Consider the following 20,634-nt stretch of genomic DNA (forward strand, 5'->3'; position numbering starts at 1 on the left):
GGCCTTTGGCTGTATCATTCCTGGAATCTTAATGCATGTGCTTTCTTGCTTAGACCCAGGAAAGAAAGTGCATTGCAACGGTGCCACGTGCTGCTCTCCCTGGAATGAGGCTCACATGGCTCAGCACCCAAATGAGTTTTGAAATCAGCCTGGGAAACATGGAGCAGTTCTGGTACCAGCAAGACGTGGTGCAGACAGCCTGAGGAGGTGCCCTCCCCCCGTTCCAGTTGAGACTCCTCCTCTGTTCGTGAGCAGCCAGAGCCCGAGACGGCAGCTCCCAGTGACCCGAGCAGAGCCCTGGCGGACGCGCCAGCTCCTACCGTGGGTTTGGCTCCGCGCCCCTGCTCCCTGGGTCTCGCTGACGCAGGAGCACTGGGGGTCTTGCTGAGAACTCAGCATCTGCTCAGGGTTTCTCGCAGAAAAAGGTACAGACTAAGCTCAGCTTCAAAGACCATCTGAGCTTAGCAGGCTTTGAATTGAGCATTTTGAAAACGGTGACCAGGTAAAATCCACAGAGAAGGGTGGGATTGTGTAGACATCTGTGGTTCAAGAGCTGCTTCACTTGGTCCCAGGTAGCAGAGGTCAGAACCAAAGCACATCCATCCTACAGGATTTTCACATTTAAAAAACGCTGAAACTGCACCACGTATGGTAATCAAACAGCACAAACCAATTATCCTGAGAACTTGTAAAGGCTAATCACAAGTATTATATAAAATTAACATACGGCTCATCTTTGTATAACAACACCTGGATAGATGTATATTTGTCTCTTCTTGTGAGGAGCATCAAAATTTAGTTTTCTCAACAGAATTACTTTAGGTTTTGGGGTTTCCTTTTTACAGTCCTAGACTGGATGTATAATCAACTAACAAATCATTCTAGAGTACTGGTCTGCCCCAGTAATTTAAATTTATATTCTACAGGGATACATAAATGACTTGAATTCCTATATGTTTGCTTTTGTCTCACATTTGACATTACCCTTGAATAACCATTATAACCTACATTAAATAAGGGGGAACTTGTATGATTATCTGGGCTAAAATAGCTGCAAATTTATTCTCACAAAAGCCTCAGTAAGGCTCTCACTGTAATCTAAGGTATCACAAAAAAACATTGTTTTGCAATATGAAGCTCCATTCTGACTGGATGTTTGAGATGCATGAATATACCCAGCACACAAATTCCAATCAGATTTTCCACTAAAAAGGTGAATTTTTTTCTTATTAAAAATTTATAGCCAGGTTTTAAAAATACTTAAGGCAAAAGAGACTACAAACAATAATTGCATCACTTCTATTTAATTTACAATGTTCAATTTCTGCTGCTGAAGTATAATTTTACTACAGAACTTCAACCTAGGTATTTTTGATTTGGGTAAGATAGTTTTGCTTTAAAATTCCTTGTTAAAAGAAGACAAAAATTTAAAATATGAGCTAGCAAAATGACACCAGATGTTACACAGCAGTTTATATGGCACATTAATAAACTGCTTTTTAAGGCTCAATAACCTGAATATCAAGCTTCTGAACCCCTTTCATGTCTCTGCATAGAGCTCTGACACAAAGTGATCTTACCCCAAGTTTTCCTCATGGTTTGTACTTCAAATCAGACTATAAATTTAGCACTAGATCAGAAAACAACTCTGCCTGGATATTTTAGAAGTTTTTGCCCCAGAAATGCTTTCATGAGACATATGTTTGGGGTAAGAGGCCAACAATACATGCATGAATAAAACCCCACAATTCCACAACTTTGGCATCATTCCCAGAAGTAAGGTGTGTGCAAGGCTCCTGAATGGAATAATTTGACAAAATCAACTCCTTCCTTCCCTTTCTCACTTCAAAGTTCTGCAGTAATGCCTTTCACCTTGGTTTTTATGCCTTATGTACCAGAAACAGTGAGAAATAACTGTCATTCTATGACATAATCACAGGGTCAGCTTTACAGGTGAAATGACATTTCATCCATTTCACACTCCAGGTTAACACTCTTCCTCCCCACTTTTAAAAAGCTAAATGCAGAGACACAACTAAGTCTGTTATAATACAGGAAATTTCAAGGATTCCTACACTAAGCAGTGTATCTAATAAAATTCCTGTTATTCTTTGTTTTACTCTAAGCAGAGTCTCCTTTTAGATACCACCTGATTTCACTCTGCAAAAGTTGAATGAACCTTCCTTAAAGTAACTGTGGTCCATTTAGGACAGACCAGAATTGTGGAAAGAGGTACTACTGCCTGCACAACTCTTCATTATTTACCAGTTTGGCTTTCCACACATGGAAAGTTTTTGGCCGTTACTTCTCCAAAGTGATGAAATGGAAGTTCAAGTTGTGGGTCAGGAGATGTGGAGATAGAGTCTGAAGACAGTAGGTGAGAGATGTGACACATCTGCCTCCCAAATGTCAGGCTCTTTCCAGAGCAGCTCCCTTTCATCCCAACAAGGCTGCTGTTCCCAGAGCTCCTTGCAGCCTCCTCTGCATCACCAGAGTGATGCTGTCCCACACAGATATATCACACCAAGTGTGGCAGCCTGGGGCACAACCTACAGCTGCAAATTCAGTTCAGTTTGCACAGCTGGAATAAGGAGCCTGTGGCATTAGTAAACCGATCTACCCTTGGGTAAGGACTTCTAGCAGTTGCATTATTTATAATGGTTTAATTTTTATTTGCAGCATGACTATCTGAACCTATTGATGCTGCAAACATCTTAATAAATTACAATCCCTTAGATAGGGGACCTTTAGGGCAAGTAAAAAAGATGTATGACAGGCTCCTGTTCCACACAGCCAAAAGAACCCAGTAGCATCCTTTATCCAAAGACAAATTCACATATTATACAGAGCAAGAGAAGCAGCAGCATCAAAAAATACAGTAGGCTGGTTTTGAAAACACTTGGCTAGGAGAATTCAGGGCAAATTCCAATCTCATTATCTTCAAAAACCCAATTAACAGGCCATCATATAAGGGCAGGTTTGATGCAGAAGAATGGCAGTTAGCTAAGTCCTCTTTATCTTTTGAGCTCAAATGCACATTTTTGGTTTTCCATGCCTTTTAAACAAGAAAATACCAGATTCATGAAAAGAAACTTCACTGGAAAAGCCATGTGGGCTTGCCTGGTTATAGCCCCAGCTAACCAAGTATACTCTGGATTCTGCTTAGTTATGTCCAGAAAAGAATTATGAAATAAATCAGTGCCATATGCATCAGGCCACATCACTTCCTCCTATGCAAATCAAGCATTTCAAAACAGATTGAAAGGGAAATAATTTATGAGAAAGGCTGTGACTCCCAAATCTTCTGTCGAGCAGTCACAATTTTTCAGTTAATCTGAAAACGTTGATGTCACCCCTAAGTATTCACACACAATGCTTCCATTACATAACTACCACCAAAGTAAGAGGAAATACCCTTATTGGATTTTTTAAAATGTTTGCTTACATAAAGCTGCATTTGCCTCTTACAGTACCACACACTAATAACACACTGTTCCATGTTTCAAACTCTAGTACTGTTCCCTTACAGCACAGAAAAGGTTACATTATGCTGCTGCTTGTTCAAAGTGGCAATGAGATGACACATCCCATTCAACTCGCGTTACAGTTCACAAATTATTGCATATTGTACCCACAGCTAGTTGTACCAATTAAGGAAAAATCCATGGGGAAAAATCCATCCTGAAATTAAAGCATAATTCATGTTAATCAAGAAACAGAACAACATTCATGGCAATTTCCTCCCTTTTCACTTAAGAAAGCCATTAACACCCCCCATGATTTGAAAAGTGTCATCACAAGAACTGTGCCATTTTCCCTGTGCTCTATCACGTTTGTTTTTCTGAATACAGCTCTCCACAGTTGTTACTGAAAGATCAACTTGTGCAAAGAACTCCAAAATGCATCAAGAGACACAATATATCATCTCCAGAAAATTTCCAGCCTTGGCTGGTTTGACTGACCACAGCCTCAGGTCCAGGCACTGAATTTTGCTGTCCCAACACACAGGTGAAAAGCAAAGCACTACATTCAGGATGCTCCCTTATAACTTTTTCACCTTTTTTTTTTTTTTTTTTTTTTTCCATTTTTAATTTTAGCAATTTACCTGACACTGCCTTCTTACTGCAATCACTCAGAGGAGTGTTTTATTGCATGTTAAAAGACAAGATATGTATTGAAAGTAGCAATTTTATTTGAGTTAAAATTATTTACAAAAACCCAAAGACATACTTCATGAAACTGGTACAAACTATTTTTCCTGCCGTTGGCTTTTGCTCCAAAGATCACAGCTGAGAAATACTGTATAAAATAAAAATAGGATTGGATTCAGAAAAGTACTCTACTGTTCTAATTTCCAATTGAGAGTATTTACACAAATATTTACAATGGAAAAAATGTTACTTTAAAACTTTAATTTGCAAGTTGACCTCAAGTACCCTTTAATGCAGAGTTATTTGAGGGTCTAACACACAAAAATGCACTGCAGTTCACAGGGTGATTTCTCCCCCCACCCTCAAAAAAAAAAATCTGCATTTGTCAGTGCTTGACAATTAGTTACATTAAAAAAAAAAAACTGTTAAACACTGAGGTAAATCAATTCCCAAACAATTACCAGTGTAACAAAGAAAGGTAGTTGTCCCTGCTTTCCCCCATCATCACATTCGCATCCTCGTTTCTCTTGCCATCTCTCCACAGAAAAACACATAATCAATTTGAAATCTCATTATATATGTGAAAATCTCTAAAATCTGAAAACTAGATGGGCCAAATATTTGGTAATTTCCTCCTGATGCTGATCATTTACATACACCTTTTCCCTCTCTCTCAATACTATTTTGGTTTTTTTTTAAAGAAGGGGAACACAACCTCAAAAACTTTTCTAAGTTACACTGATACACTAAGTTTTAGAAGGTGATGAGAGAAAACGCAAAAAAAATGACCAACATAAGATTTTTGCCGTTAATCAGTTACTTCCTTACAGAATTCCCAACAATCTGCATTATCAAAAATAGGAAGACATAGAAGGCAGCCACTGTATGTAAAAAATTTACAGCTGGCACTGATACAAAAGCACAAGTTCTTAACTTTATACACGGAGATAACACAAGATCTAAAAGCAGGTTAGATTTCCTGTTATTTCCCCCTCATTATACATAGAACTAATATTTTTATGGCTTCAAGTTTTACAAATTCAATGGAGTAACTTGATGTAACTACCTATACAGGTATTTAAAAATGTCAACGAAGCAGATCGCAGAACAGTCTGCAAATATTCAAGACCACCTTAATAAAAATAATTAATAATCAATTCTGTTGGTCTGAATAGTGAGTGCAAGAAAAAAATTGTTAAAAAAGTGATGTATTTTCTGGGATTCTCTGTTCCACTTAAGTCCTCAAACACAATGCTTTGCTGTGAACTAGACCTCAGACTGAACAAAATCTTAGCTATATCAGCAATTTAAGGCTTTGTGTTGTATGCATTTCAACTCTGTCATACTACAGAAGGATGAAATAGAAAGATTATGTCAGCTGGAAACATTAATCCCCATTGGTGTTTTAGCTTCTTTAAAATTCTTCCTCCTAAAGCATCCAGATTCATTGTATTCAACATTATAAAACACACCTCTAGTTCTTCCTTGAAACAAATTAAAATAGCATTTCAAAGTTTTTGCTTATCAGAAGTGTAAACTACCCTGGGATTGAGTTTTCTTTAAATATTTTTTTTTTCTTTCTTTATTTCATTTGCATTTTTAAAAGGGTACAACTTTTTACAGTCACTATTCCTTTTGTGGATAACATACCCTCAATGGCTTTGTGTGTTTATGGGTCTGCATGCTCTTGGAACTACGAAGCGTTATGGTCTAGCAGGCTACAGTACATGGGCCACGGGAGTTTTAGAACTGAGAAATAGTTCAACGACCTAATTTCAATCAAAACAGTATAAAAAATAAACTATCCAATCCTCGTCTCTTTGGATTCCAACAAATTTTAAATATAGACAGTAGTTAAAATCACAAAAGTATTTAAAAATTTATATTTTATGATTTTGGAATAATCTAGTAATAAAAAAAGCAGGAGCAAATTAAACTCAAATAGGAGCGGTGCTGCTGTCCAGAACTTCTTTATTAGAACATTTGTTTGATACCTCAGTAGCTAAGCTGCCTTTGCACCTGGCTGGCATGAAACAGTGGCTCAACAGTAAACAGCAGTTGCACTATCAGCAGCAAGTTTTTCCCCTTAAAACTTGTCACGAACAAAGCAAGAAAAAAAGATAGGGAGAGTAAACCCTGCCAAAAATATTTAAATACTGCACTGCATCATAAACAGCAAGGTTTCTTTATTTACTTTCCTCAGAACCTTTTTCCCCTAATTTTTGATAGTTGCAGATTGATGTAGTAACTGTCTTTTAGAAAATGCTGAATGCATGGTTAAGAGACCAGGTAGCCTTAAAAATCCGAACACGAATGACACAGATGAATGCTCTCGGTATATCCTTCAAGGACTTCTTTCATGACTTCTTCTTTTGTCTAAGGGTAGCTCCAGCATTAGAGTGCCTGCAGCGGAAGTTAAGTATCTAGCAGTGTTCCAAGTATTCAATCACCCTAGAGATAGATTTCTGGCCTGTTGTTCCAACAGCACACTGGAAATGCAATAGAAAACACAAGTAACAAACAAGCATTTGTAGCACCTCATTCAAATATCTATTGAAGATATTCTATATAGAATAGCTATTCTATTTTCAGAATTTTAGTATTTACAATTATGCATCAGTAAAAGCAACTAGGTTCAGGCAGTCAATTCAGAAGCATCTTCCTGGCCAATCACAATATAATGGCAGACAAAATCATGACAGACAAATGGCCTCTTAGTATTAAAAACCAGATTATCGTCCTATGCTTTTTATGAAGCCACAAACTGAAAAATATTAATGCTTTTAAAAATGCATAAAATATTAACAGAAAACAAAATTACAAAAATATCTACATAGATCAATTTGAAATATGCATTACTTACAGTAAGGTTCATAAAACTGAGAAATTTTTTGAGCATTTCAGTCATTATCGAGAAGTCCCCTTCAGGTAAGTACTCCCTCACAGTAGTCACATTGATCTAAGAAATAAAACAATCTTGTCTTATTTGGGAAACATTTTCCTGACACAGAACTATAATACTCTGCACGTGAGATGCACTAAAACAAGTATATTTATAGCATAAAGATTGGCTTTTGCTGCCATCTTCATGATTTAAGTCTCTTTTAAGCAATACACATCTGTACTGTGTTTATGTTTCTGGAAAATAATTGCAAAAATTATTTTTTATTGTTGGTTTGTTGCAGTTTTTTTCCTAAAAGCAGAACAAAAAATACTATCAGACATCCGCAGGACCTTCAAGATTACCAAGAACTAAAACCCCCACCAGATCACTCCCCTGACAGGGAGAGGCTCTCCCTTTACAACTGTGAAAGGTTGAGAATTACTGATCTCATTGTCAGTCTCACTCTAAACACTGAAACTCTTAGGGACACTGATCAGTCCAAAGGCACAGAACAGCACCTTAAAGGCCATTTCTGCACCATGGTAAATTCAGACAAGCCTGAAAGCAGGTCTGAACTCATTTTCACGTGAATACATTTTTGATAGGAGACTTTACTGAGTTCTCAGCCATTGGAGTTGCATATTTTTAGCTTCAGGTGTGTATTACACATTTCCATGCTGAGACAATTATTTTGAACTAACAGGGACACATACAAGTTCATCTGATTTCAATGGAAGAAAAAGCTAAGGCAGACCGATAAAGAATAGATAAGTCTGATGGTAACTTGCTTACTAAAACTACTGAGAAGGAACAGGCTTAGGCAATTTTCCTCTGCCTTTCCAAAGTTAATTCTTTTGCAGGCTACAAGTAAGGGGAGAGAGGTAAAAAGAGGTCAAATATTCAATTCCAATTCTTTTTAATAAACATAGTGATGTTCAGAAAATTTGTTTTGGCTGGAATAACTCTTGGCAACTCTTCCCAAAGCACTCATCAGTGTAGCTTCACCAACGTATTGCTCACACTGAAGCCAAATTTATTAAACTCTTTTCAGCACATAAATTATCACTTCATTAAGCATTATACTGGACTTAAGATCAACTTATTCCCTTACTGGACTCTCCTGGCAGAGACAGCCTAGAAGCAATGCTGTGTATGAGGCCACAATGCAGTCTTCCATGTGCTTCCCAGCATGCTGAAGAGCTGTAAAAGAGACAACAGTCAATTGTATTCTCTAAGCAGCTGGGATCTTTTACTGCTGCAAATACAATCCTTCATTATCACTTTCCAGAATGCTTCTTCCTCAAACAAAACGAGCTTTTGGACAGAGATTTCAGAGATCAGGAAACGCCACACTTACTGACACAGCAGCACATTCTTGACAAGAAAAATGGTCTTCATTCACTTTCAACTTATTCTGCTGCACAGTATTTTGTCATTTGCCATTTCAATGTGCAAACTGTATGCTGAACACCCCAAACAACCAATACAAATGTTTAATGTGATACTACATGCCTCTAAGATTTCCCACAAAGTAGTTTATTGTGTTAAGGATAACAGGCACAGCAGTTTTTGCTGATGACTCAGCATTTTGGGAAAAAACTACAAATAACTGCAGACACCAGCTGATGGGGCCACAAAAAGGAAAAAGGATATAAAGCAAGGTTGAAGGAAGTAATATACCAGATCTACTAACACAAGATGAAAACACTACTACAAGTCATACACTGCATCTATTAGAAGATTAAACAAGAAGGGATGATGTTTCAGACTCATTTTCCAGAGACAAACTGTAACAGGTCAGAGATACCCAAATTCCTGGAACAAACTGCCAAAGATGCAGCACATTAAGGCACTACAGAGATACAACCGATGAAGGGAAAAGATAGACACACAGTAGATGGAGACAGAAGAGGCAGATAGGGAGAGGAGGGGAAAAAACCCAGCCCTTAGAGTAGCTAGAAACAAGAACCCTGGAAAACAAAATTAAGGCAGGTAACTTTCAAGGACTGTTCCAGAAGAATGAGGTAATAGCCTAAAAGCCATCCTTTCCAGAATATTTTGTACATAGAGTGTCCCAAAAAGGTCTGGGGTTTTTGTTTTTGTGTGTGGTTTTTTGTTTGTTTGTTTCTTTCTTTTGTTGTTTTTTCCCCTCATTTTAAGAAACAGTAGCACAACAACTTCTACTTCTCATGCTTCAGATCTCAATGGCTCCTACTTATGCAGCAGTTTGACGTGAGATACACCGAGGAAATCTCAGCCCTAGATACTGGATGCAGATAGGAAGCAGAGGACAAGGCAGGATTTTATGCAATCACACTGTTCTTTGCCTTTTCTGAGCTCAGCCCAGCCAGACAACATACCTTTATTAAGATCAAGTTCTTCATCATCTTCCTCCTTCTTTTCCTTCTCCTCAGTACTATCTGACTTCTCTGTGGAGACCCACTGGATCTCCCCACTTGTCTCCTGCCATTCCCCACTCTTATCATGCTGAGCAGTGGGAGCTTCTTTAATCAGCTCGTCCGTCTGGCTCTCGGCCAGCTGCGCTGCTCGCTCACACTCCAGGAACAGCTAACAGGGGAAGTCCAGGAGAATTTCTGTTAGAAACTAAACCCTAAACACATTCACTTAATACTTTTAAGTTTATTTCCTGTTCACAGTTCACCCCTTAATACAGTTAGCCTTCAATACTTTTCTTAACAATAGGCTTTTCTACATAAAAGGAAAATATAATCTGGCCCCACGCCAGCGCTGTGCTCCACAGCAAGACCTCCCTGCCTGGTGCTGAACCACTTGCCAGGCTCCTCTTGGGCATCGTAAAAGTTTAATCACTTTCCTTGAGACATGGCTTGAAAACTAAAAACTGCCATAATTTCCTGTCCATTTTTGTTCTCTACCAATTTTCATTTTCTTCTCATGCTAACTATTCTCCCTTGGCTTTCTTAGAGCAAAGATATGAAGGAGTAATTTAAAATGACTTAGCAAAGAACGTGAATGAATGAAGAATCTCAGGCACTTATTTCTTGTGAATTATTTCCCAAGCCATATGACCACCAGTTTTAAATACTGCTTTGCCAAGCTACTTTGCCAAGCTAAGATATTTATTATTATTTTTACTGGGTTTTTTTGTCTGCTACTGGACAGTTATTTCACAAAGTTAACTGAAAAAAGGCATCTGTAATTTCCTTTCAATTTTTTCATTTCAGTTTGCATGGTGATACTCATTTACCAAAATTATTGGCAGATTTCTCTCTTTTAAAACAATTTTTTTTTTCCACTTCTTCATTTTATCAGTGGATTTTTTTTTTACAGTCAATTTATGTATGCTGTTTCACATTCGTAATCATTACATCTGCATTTTATTGCTTTTTATAAAGGATGATCCTATTTTTTAATTTAAAGTTGCAAAGTCCAAAAAACATAGTACTTTAAAAAAATTATGGAAGCAAAGTACGTAAGAGCTTAATACATGTAGCTTACAGCTGGTTTAAAACAAATGTCAAAGTAAATAATCAAGGAACAATAAAACCAGAAATCAATTGTATGGGAATAAAAGAGTTTTACTGGATGTCTGTAAACCACTGTCTTTTAGCAGGGAAGCTGTTTCTGTAATTGACAGCACTGCAGAAGTCAGGGTTGTGAGGAGCAATCTTCCTCCTACCTCGCTCCACTCCTCAAAATGTTAAACAGAACAACTGACACATTTTCAGTGCTGAGTTCTCCATTCCCCCCGACAGTCTGATAACGAGAAATGCAGGACAAACACTTCTCACCTGCACTAAAGCCTGAACAGCATCAATCTGTCCAGTTATCTTTAGGCGTTCGTCTCCTTCGCCCGTACACAAGGAGTCAAAGGAACACGATGTTTCCATGTTGACAAGGCAGTGCCTGTTCCGGGCACTGTACTCCACGAGATTGATCAACAGACCCAATCCCTGCAAGATTGGAGAGTCAAAAAGGATTACACACATTGGAAAAAAGATAATTTAGCAAAAAAAAAAAATCTATTTAGATAAACATCTTTGGCCTTATCTTTCTGCGAATACACAACTTATGGAAGTCTGACAGACAGGGGAATCAGGGTTTAAAGAAACACAAGATAAAACAGAGATGCTGGTACAGGAGAACTTTGTTTGCAGGAATCTCTGTTTTTCCAGTTCTGAACATGAAAACATTTTTGGAGCTGAGGATTCCTGTACAGAGGTTAGGGATTCAGGTGTCCAACCCTCTGCTTATGTTTGTAAGCGATCCTTCACATACACACTTTCACTGCTGCTATTAGGCCACTGACTCATGTTATATAAGCTGAGGTAAGTCTGACAAAGCTTTTAACTCAAACAATAATATAAACCATATTTCCAAAGTTGAAAAGATGTTTGAAAATTATTAATTCACATACTTAATCAGCTAAATCTCTTTGTTAATCAAGCAATGCACTTTTTCCCACCAAACACAGGGAAAAAACCTTCAAGCCCACCAAATCCTTACAGAAACTTTAAAGTACCTCAGTTTAGGTATATATATGGTCACTGAAAATTGTAGGGAAAACTATTCCTTAATGGGGAACCAGAGCAGCTCAATGCACAAGAAGGAGGCAAATAATTTTCTGTTGATGTAAGAAGCACAAGAACTTACCAGCACCCGAATATCAAATCTCTGTTCTTGAGGTAGGAACTTCGGAACCTGAAGCACACAATTCATCGCTGTGCCTATCAGACCATCTTGTTCACCTGTTTTTGTACTACCCCATTCTGCAAACAAAGAGTTCAGAGGCTCAATATTGAAAAAACTTATATTTATCATGGTAAGCAGTCTAATAAAAATCTTTTGGCTCTGATGACAAACCAGTCCCTCTCAGCCCAAGCCCTCATTTGAACATGTCATGCAATTCCTCACCCAGCTTGCAAAGACAAATTACTGAGGGTTGTAAGCAAATATCTACCAGGCAAAACTGCTTTACAGCACTTAACTTGAAAAACCATAATCAATTTAAAAAAAATTCACTAATGGTTTATCTGATACTTCACCACAGAATATGCAAAAAATTTGTTGTCTTACCATTATCATTTGTCAGGTTGAGCAAGACCCCAATGATGGCCCTCATACAGTCTTCCACGGCTTTACCCACATGGTTAGTTACATTCTGGTGAGGCAGTGACTTATTGTCTGGTAAACAGATACTGTCTTCAGCACGATTATATCTCTGGATTAACTCCTCACAATGCTGCAGTGCTCTGCAGGGAGAAGGTGCAGAACAAAATTACCTTCACAACCTACAAAGCATTCCACCTTTATACTTGTTTCACAAGGAAAAAGCATGAAAAAGAGCTTTATGCAGAATTTTTCTGATATCCAATCCGTAGGGACATATAACAAACTTATCACCTATAAAACCTTTTATAAGCTCAATTGAAAATTGTGTAAAACAAAAAACGGGAAATCTTAGGGCTTTATCAGCTTGATATTTCAAGAACAAGTTAATTTTCCTTTCCAGCTTCATCATATGGTCTTACCACTTTATTAAAAAGGTATCTTCTCTTCCTACAAACCCAGCCTCTCATATCATCTGACCATCAAGGTACACCATAATTCTGACACTGTTACCAGAATGTTATCTTGTTCTCAGAACTACTTCCATTCAGTAAGGAATGACACATGACTTCCCAGCAGTAAAATCCTAATCTTTTATCAGTAAGGGACCACAGGCACAACTTTACTGCATATAACATTGGTTTCATGTTAAATTACCACACTGATTTCAGTTACAAACAAAACCAGAAATGTTAAGAATACATACTGGCTTAAATAACATATTAAACTGTGGTTTGCTCTGTTTTATTTTAAAGAAATACTCCAAATATCTAATTTATAACCATGAAATCATGTTTCCAATGAGGTCTACAGAGTCAAACTTTCAGCTTCATTTGTTCTCTTATGAAGAGCAACACAAGGGACAGACAAGCTCTGACAGCCAACTGAGACCTCACCCAGATTGATAAATGGGTTAGGGGTGTTTGCACAAGAATCTCTGCCAGGGAGAAACGCCAAGAACAAAAAAATAAAAAAAATATTTCACTATTTTAATCCTTAGTTACACTGTCAATTCTGCTATGCTCCATTCCAGTAAACACTTAAGAATAATGAAAACACACTAAATAAATGTCACTTCACTCTCTTCTGTGTTCCTTAGCAGGAGCTGAACCCACAGTATGCAGCTTCTACAGTTCCAACAGTAGCAGCCCTACACATTGGTACTACTCAGGTAGTTGCCCACACGCCCATCTGCATTAACTTTACTCAATTAAAAGCAACAGTGGAAATTTTGGGGTTATTCACCCCTAGAATCTTCCATTTAAACCATTTTTTTACCCTATCATGTGAGGTATTTTGCAAAACTGAGGTTTTGGGGGATTTTTTTCTACAACTTACTTAGCTGAGGAGACTATGAGCTGTGAGTCTTTGTATGCTATCAGATAGCTCTGATTCTCCGGATTATGCACAGTTACCTAAAGAGAGAAGGAGAAAGTAATATTAAAAATAAGAGAGGTTTTTCCCTGAAAGAGAAGCACTCCCTTTTAGTACTACGATATCTTATTCAGTTCCACATTTCTTGGCTATTATCCAGTCTAAGCTTTCACTTCTCATTTTTCAGTATTTCCTTGGAGTTTTCATCTCTAAATGTGGCACTGAAGATAGAACCATCTTCCCCGATGAAGTACAGAAACCATGCAGCAGAATGTTTTGCCATAGCAGAACCCTGAATCCACATTCTGAAACTACAGTATCCCAAGTGTGTATACAGAACACAACTATATATGTGGTATTTTAAGGACCTGACATAAAATCTTCTGAGTGCCTATTATGCATCCAACCATAACACAAGATTTTCCTTGATTCCCTTGACTTAAATTTGGAATCAATTTCCAGAAACAATACAAGTTCTTCTTGCACTTGCATGATTTGGCGTATTTTGAATTCTGTCATCTCTCCCAAGTTTCTAAGGATCTTGCTACATCACAAGCACCCCTAAGTCCTAATTTGAATATTCTAACACTAAACAAGGCTCTTCTACTCTTGCTTGGCAATTCCATCTATTGAATATAAAAGCAGAAAATTACTCTGAAATTTTTTTCTCACTGCTGAGAAGAAAAGTAAAGAGAATTTTTAAGACACCCTTCAACAATTGTTCATCTTTCTCAGTTTCTTCAGCTTGCATTTACACTATCTTTAAGTCTGTCCTTCTATTTTAGTGAGGAAAACAAATGACCACTGTAGCTATTTGCCCTCTAATTTAGGTTTAAGGTGTTGAGCGAGATTCATTGACCTGTACTCTGATCCTAAATGTTTTCTGATGTGCAAAGATGTGTTGCTAGAACATAGCAAGGCTCTTCTGCTTTCTTAGGGTATCACAACAGAAACAGAGTACACCAGTAACAAACACAAACTCAGTGAAACAAGGCATTGCAGAGAAACAGACACATACCATTCCTGTCACGTAAACTCTACACAAGTACCATGTATTTCGATTTTCTTCCAAAGAAATATTTACCACCTGCATTTACATACTCAGCTGATGACAGGACTTGTTTCAGGGCATTTGCTCTTTCAGCACTTCCCCAGCTGATGGTTCGAAGTAGCAATGCTTAACACTGATTTACTGCTTCTAAGAAAATCTCACTTCCATAATGACCAGTTATTACTAGACACACATTGGAGAGTCAAACTCATGCCTTGAAAATAACATCCATAAACAGCAGCTTTTTGTAGAAACTTACAAAAAAGCATCATGTCAGATTTAGTTATTTTTTACCAAAAATAATCTTGGAATGTGGCAGACACAGAATAGTGAAATTTTCAAACATTACAGAAACACTGATAAGCATCAGGAAGTTAGTACAGTTTATAAAAAAATAAAAATCAACCTTACAGAGCTATAATGTGACTACATACTGAAAGAATGTAAACCAGAAGTGCTTAAGAAGCAGCTTTCAGGAATGCAAAGGATCTGCTCATACTCACACTTTCTAAGACCCGTAAACATCTCTCTGCACCCCATAACGAAGCAACCAACTTCTCTTCGTTTTCATCACTGCTTAGGTGATCCACACATTCTTTAACTAAACACAAAAAGAAGTCGTTGTCCTCCATTAGTAAGAGGTCTTCAAAAGCCAGGTGTACAAACTAACCAGCTACTCAAGAGTTGTTATCAACCTCATTTTACACTTTGCACACGTCTAATGGCAGGAAACAACCAAGAAGACATGACCAGCACTCCAAAGTTTTCATTTCTTCAAGTAAATGAAAAAAAACAAACCTTACAAGTTTGAGATTGTTACAAATTACCTAACCATATATTTTAATTTTCTCTTGCCAGCAACAATGTCCAGCACATGACTGTGTTCCTTAACTCTAAGGGAGTCTTAGAAGAGGAGAGAGATAGGACAAGCGCATACTTCCCATTTACAAGTCTGAAACCATAACCTGAAACTGTGTTCAAATTGAATACTTTCATCTATCCAATCCTTCCTTTGTTCTCCCACTGCTCACTTAAGGCCAAGCTTTATTCAGGTAAAGAATTAATTTAGAAATGTCCCTTTTCTTACCCAGGAGATTATGATCAAAACCACACTAACTGAGACATGTCTTTGAAAAAATAACAGATTCAACTCTCCCCCTTCCCCCTCGCTTCCTCTTGAAGGGTTTACTTTCCTTTGGTGTATTTAGTTAAAAAATCTCTGGTCTGAAAATAATTCTAGAAGACTATAAAGGAGATTCTACTCTAGAATAAATGTGCTGTACAGAGATATGCAACAGCATTCTGTCCAAGCTTAAGCCATTTTTATTCTCATACATTGTACACATTCTGTTTAACATGAAAACTACTTTCAATCCCACCTGCAACAGATTAAAATCACTAATATTTTTCAGTTACTTGATACTGAATTGAGTATTTTATTTTTAACACTGCTAAGAAAAATACATAATACTTCTATTTTTAACCACAGGAAATGAACATTACAAAAAGCAAACATTTTATTACAATTCACTATTTTTTATTACAATTCACTATTTTTTCATGCTGTCAAAGCAGTATCTCCACTATACCTTTATCTACAATATGATCCAGACCACCCAGAAGTCGCAGTTCTTCTTTAAACCAGTCCCCAGCTCGCTTTGAGGTGAGAGACAGTAATGTCTCCATTGCCAAATGCCCAGTCTGAAAGAGCAAGGTTTTGGAATTAGTGAAATCATCATATGCAGCTGTAGCCAATATACCAAGTCATACAAATATACGTCATATGAAGACCATAAAAATGAAAGTATAGATTCTGAGAACCACCACCAGAGGGAGCAAGAACAGACTGCAAAATGTGCATATCTTTAAAAAAAATGACCATACTGATAAGAAAAGGCACTTGGCATTTTCAAATTTTCTTTATTTTATTAATAGCTTAGAAAACCCTGTCAGCTGTTTCTCTTGTTATCAAAATAAGGGGAGGACATAAATGGACAAATCAGCCAGGCAGAAAAAAAAAAAAAAATCAAGAAAATTCCCAGTGAACACAGCTTCTCAGTCTCTCACATAGTTCGGCTTTGCTGCTCATAGATCACCCTTGCTTCCAATGTAGGTATCTCTTGTGTTTTTAATTTTAAACTTACAGAATAAAGCAATTAAACTGAATAACTGCAGGAAATCTGATGTATTTTTTTGGACAAAAGGAGGAACACATATATAAATTCAACAAACAATAAAGGTAGGTTCACTCCCTGCAAAGGGCAGCAGAACAGTATTCACCAGGCTTGAGCAAATGCTCCACTGTGTTAGCATGAGCCGGCCCCCCACCCCATCTGCTTTCCTTGCTTTAAAAATACTTGATTTCCAAGGAGGAAAAGAAAGTTGAAGATGAGATGAAGTAGAGTTACCACCCAAAGTTGTTTCTGGGTTGTAGGAGCAAGCCCTGCAGCACACTATCACTATAACAGTATCAGCATTTCTCCAGGACAAATGGAAGCACCCTTGGTCAGCAAAGTGTTGTGTGGATCGAGAGAACACAAGCAGCAGCAAATCTACAATAGGTCAGGTAATTTCCCAAATACCTTCATCACAAAAGCTCAAAGGCCACACAGTATTTAAAACATGGAGATTAGTTTTCTGCTAGAGGGCAATAAATCTTCAAATAACTCTAGGAGAATATAATCTGATACTTGTACACACAAAATTTGTACACGCTAATTTCCTCTTTTTTAAAAATAAAAGCAATGGAATCTCATAACCCTTTTGCTTTTGAGTAATCTATTATATTCAATTTTTTGTCAATTACTACAAAATTTTAACACCAAAGGACCAAAACATGGTTGCCTTAACATTTCAGCCTTATGCTGAGAGTGAAAACCAGAATAACCTCTTTCTGAAACCACCTGAAAACACTAGTCACTGCAGAAGGTTTTTCATGATGCAACAGTGAGGAGGCAGCTGCAAAAGCAGGAGTCCCAGAGGACTGTGCTCACTGACAGGTGAGGGCCATTTGCTGAGGTGAAGGCCAAGTTCTTCAGGTTTACCTTCTTCTCATCCAGACCAGTGAGCCTGGAACAAATTCAACCTGTACACACACCACCTTCTTGGTTTATGTTTTTAATGTAAATAGCAATCAAGAAAACAGAACCTTTGAATATTAAAAAAATAAGTCCAGTCTAACTTCTAGACAGACACACAAACAATATTGTATGTGGAAAGAGGGAGGCAAATTGATCCCCTTTGCCTGATCCGTGAAGATTCAAAAAAGTGAAGTGTGACTGGTTAGGCACAAACTGGAGGTATGAAAACATCTGCTGCAATCCTCCTGCTTTGCACTGGGTATGTCTGAGTCTGAAAAAGCACAGAGCTTTTCTTTATCCCCCAAAGATTTGCATTTTTGCTTGCATTTTCTGCCTGTCATTTAGTACAAAACAGATTACTTATTGTATCTCATGACAGGGATCTAAATGAAAGCAGCTTGATCTCCAACATATGAGTTCATTATTGTCTCAACTTACCATTGCTACTATTTTAAACTGGAAGAGAACCTAATCATCTCATTTGGCTTGTAAATATTCTCTAAATACTACACAGTCTCTTCTTCTAGATGGGGCAGCTGGGAGGAAACCAGTTTCCATCTGTGAGGTACTACAATATTCAATGCATTTACAGCAACAGCTCGAAATAAATTTAAGAAATAGAGCTGCCTCAGGGAAAAAGCCTTAAACAGAGCAGCTGAAACTGATGGCCTAGGATATTAATGTTCTTTGCTCATGAACAACTTCCTCACAAGACAGAGACCCTTTTGATATATCCTCTCCTTTTAAAACCCATGTCTAAGAAAACACAAGAACAGAATTACAGTTCACAAAAAAGCAACAGTCTAGATCAGATTATGAATATGAGAAAAGCTCAAGCAGGAGACAGTGGTCTTTGTGGCTGGATGCTTTAGCAATGAGGAACCTGCACCAGCTGTTCCAGGCTTAATAAAGGGAGCTGTCTTACATTTTATAGTGCAAGAGATATCCTGGCACCGACAAACTCTGCTATGTGAGCTGTCTTCAGTGCCAAAACAGCACTGAAAGAAGACTCTGATTATACCAAATCCTAGCTGATCACCACCTAGAGAACAAATTTCATTCTATGGTTGTATTTTTCAGACTGTAAACTGAAAGTGCAGAATATAATCTCATGTTCCTTCTTTCTTTGCAGATTTCCAAGGCCAGAGAGTTAATTCAAGCTCCCTACTGGCACTTTTCATGTTTGTATGAAACAAGACTAAATTTGAGATTTGTAATCCATTGTCACCACAATCTGATTACCAAAGTTAACAATGATGTCATGTATATGATCCTCCTCACCCAAAATTCAGGTCTTGATAAAGCTACAGAACAGCAACTCTTCATACCAATTCAGCTCTCTGTTCCATAGCAAGAATTTGGAGGGAAAACACCCCAACAAAACTCTTCCTAAACTGATACAAAAGTCCCAAAAGCTACAGAAGAAAGTGCCACCTCAAAAAGGCACATCATCATTTAGTCTAACTGAATATGGAACACAATCCTGACTGCAAATTACTGCAGGAGTTGGAACATTACTTGCACAGACAAAGCTCTGAAAAGCTCACTCCATAAGCAATAAATCTGAAGCTTCTCCCGTTGGGTACAAGCATTACAGAAAAAATGGCAAAAACCCTAATAAGAATCTTGAAAATAATGTATTACAGAATGTGAAAAAATTAAGATCATACTAACATCCACTATACTAAAATATAGCAAAAGCAAAGACACATTACTTCTTTTTGTAATTTACGGCCACTCATCTAATGAATCTGTCAATCAATTCTTTAAATACACTCTTCTAAAAAGCCTTGCAACTTCTAAGCTAGCTTGATGCTAGCATCAAACCATGGCCAAATTTAATTTTAAACAGAACCAGCTCACTCCGCTGCAGATAAAGGTATTTCCAGAAATACCAAGTATGTTTAAGAAAGGAAGGAAAAAATCTCATACACATTCATGGTAAGCAACAGAACTGCCACCACACTTTGGGTAGGGAAAAATCAGTTTCTGCAGGATAGAGGTTTTTTTTTAACGTGAAAACCTGTATGACAGTTTTAATTTAGCACACAATACTCTTATTCCCATGCACAAGCCCCTGTTTGTGAAAGCACTTATAAAACTTAGGCAAAGAAACGGAGTCAAATAATCTAAGTGTGGGCTTCAAACACACAAGTGTTACTTGTTTGCAACTGCTCTCTGTAACTAGCCACCCTTAGCAGGGGCAAACAGAGACTCAGACAGCTGAAGAACATCCACCTTTATCCTACTAACAAACTTTGAAAAAGGAAATTTCAAATTTGAAGGAAACACTTGCAGTGCAGCCAGGTATATATGAAAGGTAGATGAAACACCAGGAACCCTTTGCTGGGGATATGAAATGAAGGATGATGCTTGCAAGTTCAGTTTTATTAAGCATTCCACAACTGCCAAGGCTTTCCAATAAAAGCATGTTACCCACCGTGATGTTTTCGAGATCAAGATGTTTGTTGTGAACAGTTTCACAGAGTCTCCGAATTTTTTCCTTAATTTTATTCATGTCTTTTTCATTCAGCAGCTTGGCAGAGGAAGCATCTTGTTCCAGTTCCAGAAGCCGTATCATCAGATCTAGACTAGCCCTGTCTAAATCCATGTTCAAGCGATCTCTGCTCAGGATATACATTAGAGCTGCTGTACAAAGGGACAAATTCTTGGGTTGGGAGAGAAAGAAAAAAAAAAAAAGTTAGCTTTTAAATCATTTTAGGCAGACCTTTTACTATTTTTGATAAACAAGCTAAAGATTCATAAAAGAAAATGCCTGACAGGTCCTAGTCTTAGCACTTGCATGAACACTCACTGTTGAATGGAAATTCCTTGTAGCAAGTTACTAATGCTTTTTCCTGACAAATGAAACTGAGACATAAAGCACTCAATGTATTTGCAAAGTCCTAATAGAAAAGCAGGGATTTCTACTTTTCAGGGACTCAGTGCCACAGACAGAGTAAGAAATAATAACTCCAGTAACACAGTATTAGAGAAGAGACAGAT

The 20,634-nt window shown here is 37.6% G+C and overlaps 1 protein-coding gene across 4 annotated transcripts in view; it reads right to left on the minus strand.

Annotated features, from left to right (window-relative positions):
* Positions 1 to 4,170: 4,170 nt before the first annotated feature.
* The window catches only part of WAPL (WAPL cohesin release factor), an 88,583-nt gene continuing 72,119 nt past the window's right edge, over positions 4,171 to 20,634 (minus strand). For all 4 annotated transcript variants that reach the window (XM_056495637.1, XM_056495636.1, XM_056495639.1 and 1 more), the window contains 11 exons: positions 20,069 to 20,296; positions 16,138 to 16,249; positions 15,052 to 15,149; positions 13,462 to 13,538; positions 12,091 to 12,266; positions 11,668 to 11,783; positions 10,806 to 10,967; positions 9,396 to 9,603; positions 8,147 to 8,235; positions 7,015 to 7,110; positions 4,171 to 6,640 (listed from right to left, as the gene is read on the minus strand). In XM_056495637.1, coding sequence (XP_056351612.1) covers positions 6,575 to 6,640; positions 7,015 to 7,110; positions 8,147 to 8,235; positions 9,396 to 9,603; positions 10,806 to 10,967; positions 11,668 to 11,783; positions 12,091 to 12,266; positions 13,462 to 13,538; positions 15,052 to 15,149; positions 16,138 to 16,249; positions 20,069 to 20,296 — 1,428 coding nt within the window. In that variant the 3' untranslated portion in view covers positions 4,171 to 6,574. The remainder of the gene's footprint in view (positions 6,641 to 7,014; positions 7,111 to 8,146; positions 8,236 to 9,395; positions 9,604 to 10,805; positions 10,968 to 11,667; positions 11,784 to 12,090; positions 12,267 to 13,461; positions 13,539 to 15,051; positions 15,150 to 16,137; positions 16,250 to 20,068; positions 20,297 to 20,634) is intronic.

Source organism: Oenanthe melanoleuca, chromosome 6 (genome assembly GCF_029582105.1).
Source record: "Oenanthe melanoleuca isolate GR-GAL-2019-014 chromosome 6, OMel1.0, whole genome shotgun sequence".
In the NCBI taxonomy this organism is placed as follows: Eukaryota; Metazoa; Chordata; class Aves; order Passeriformes; family Muscicapidae; genus Oenanthe; species Oenanthe melanoleuca.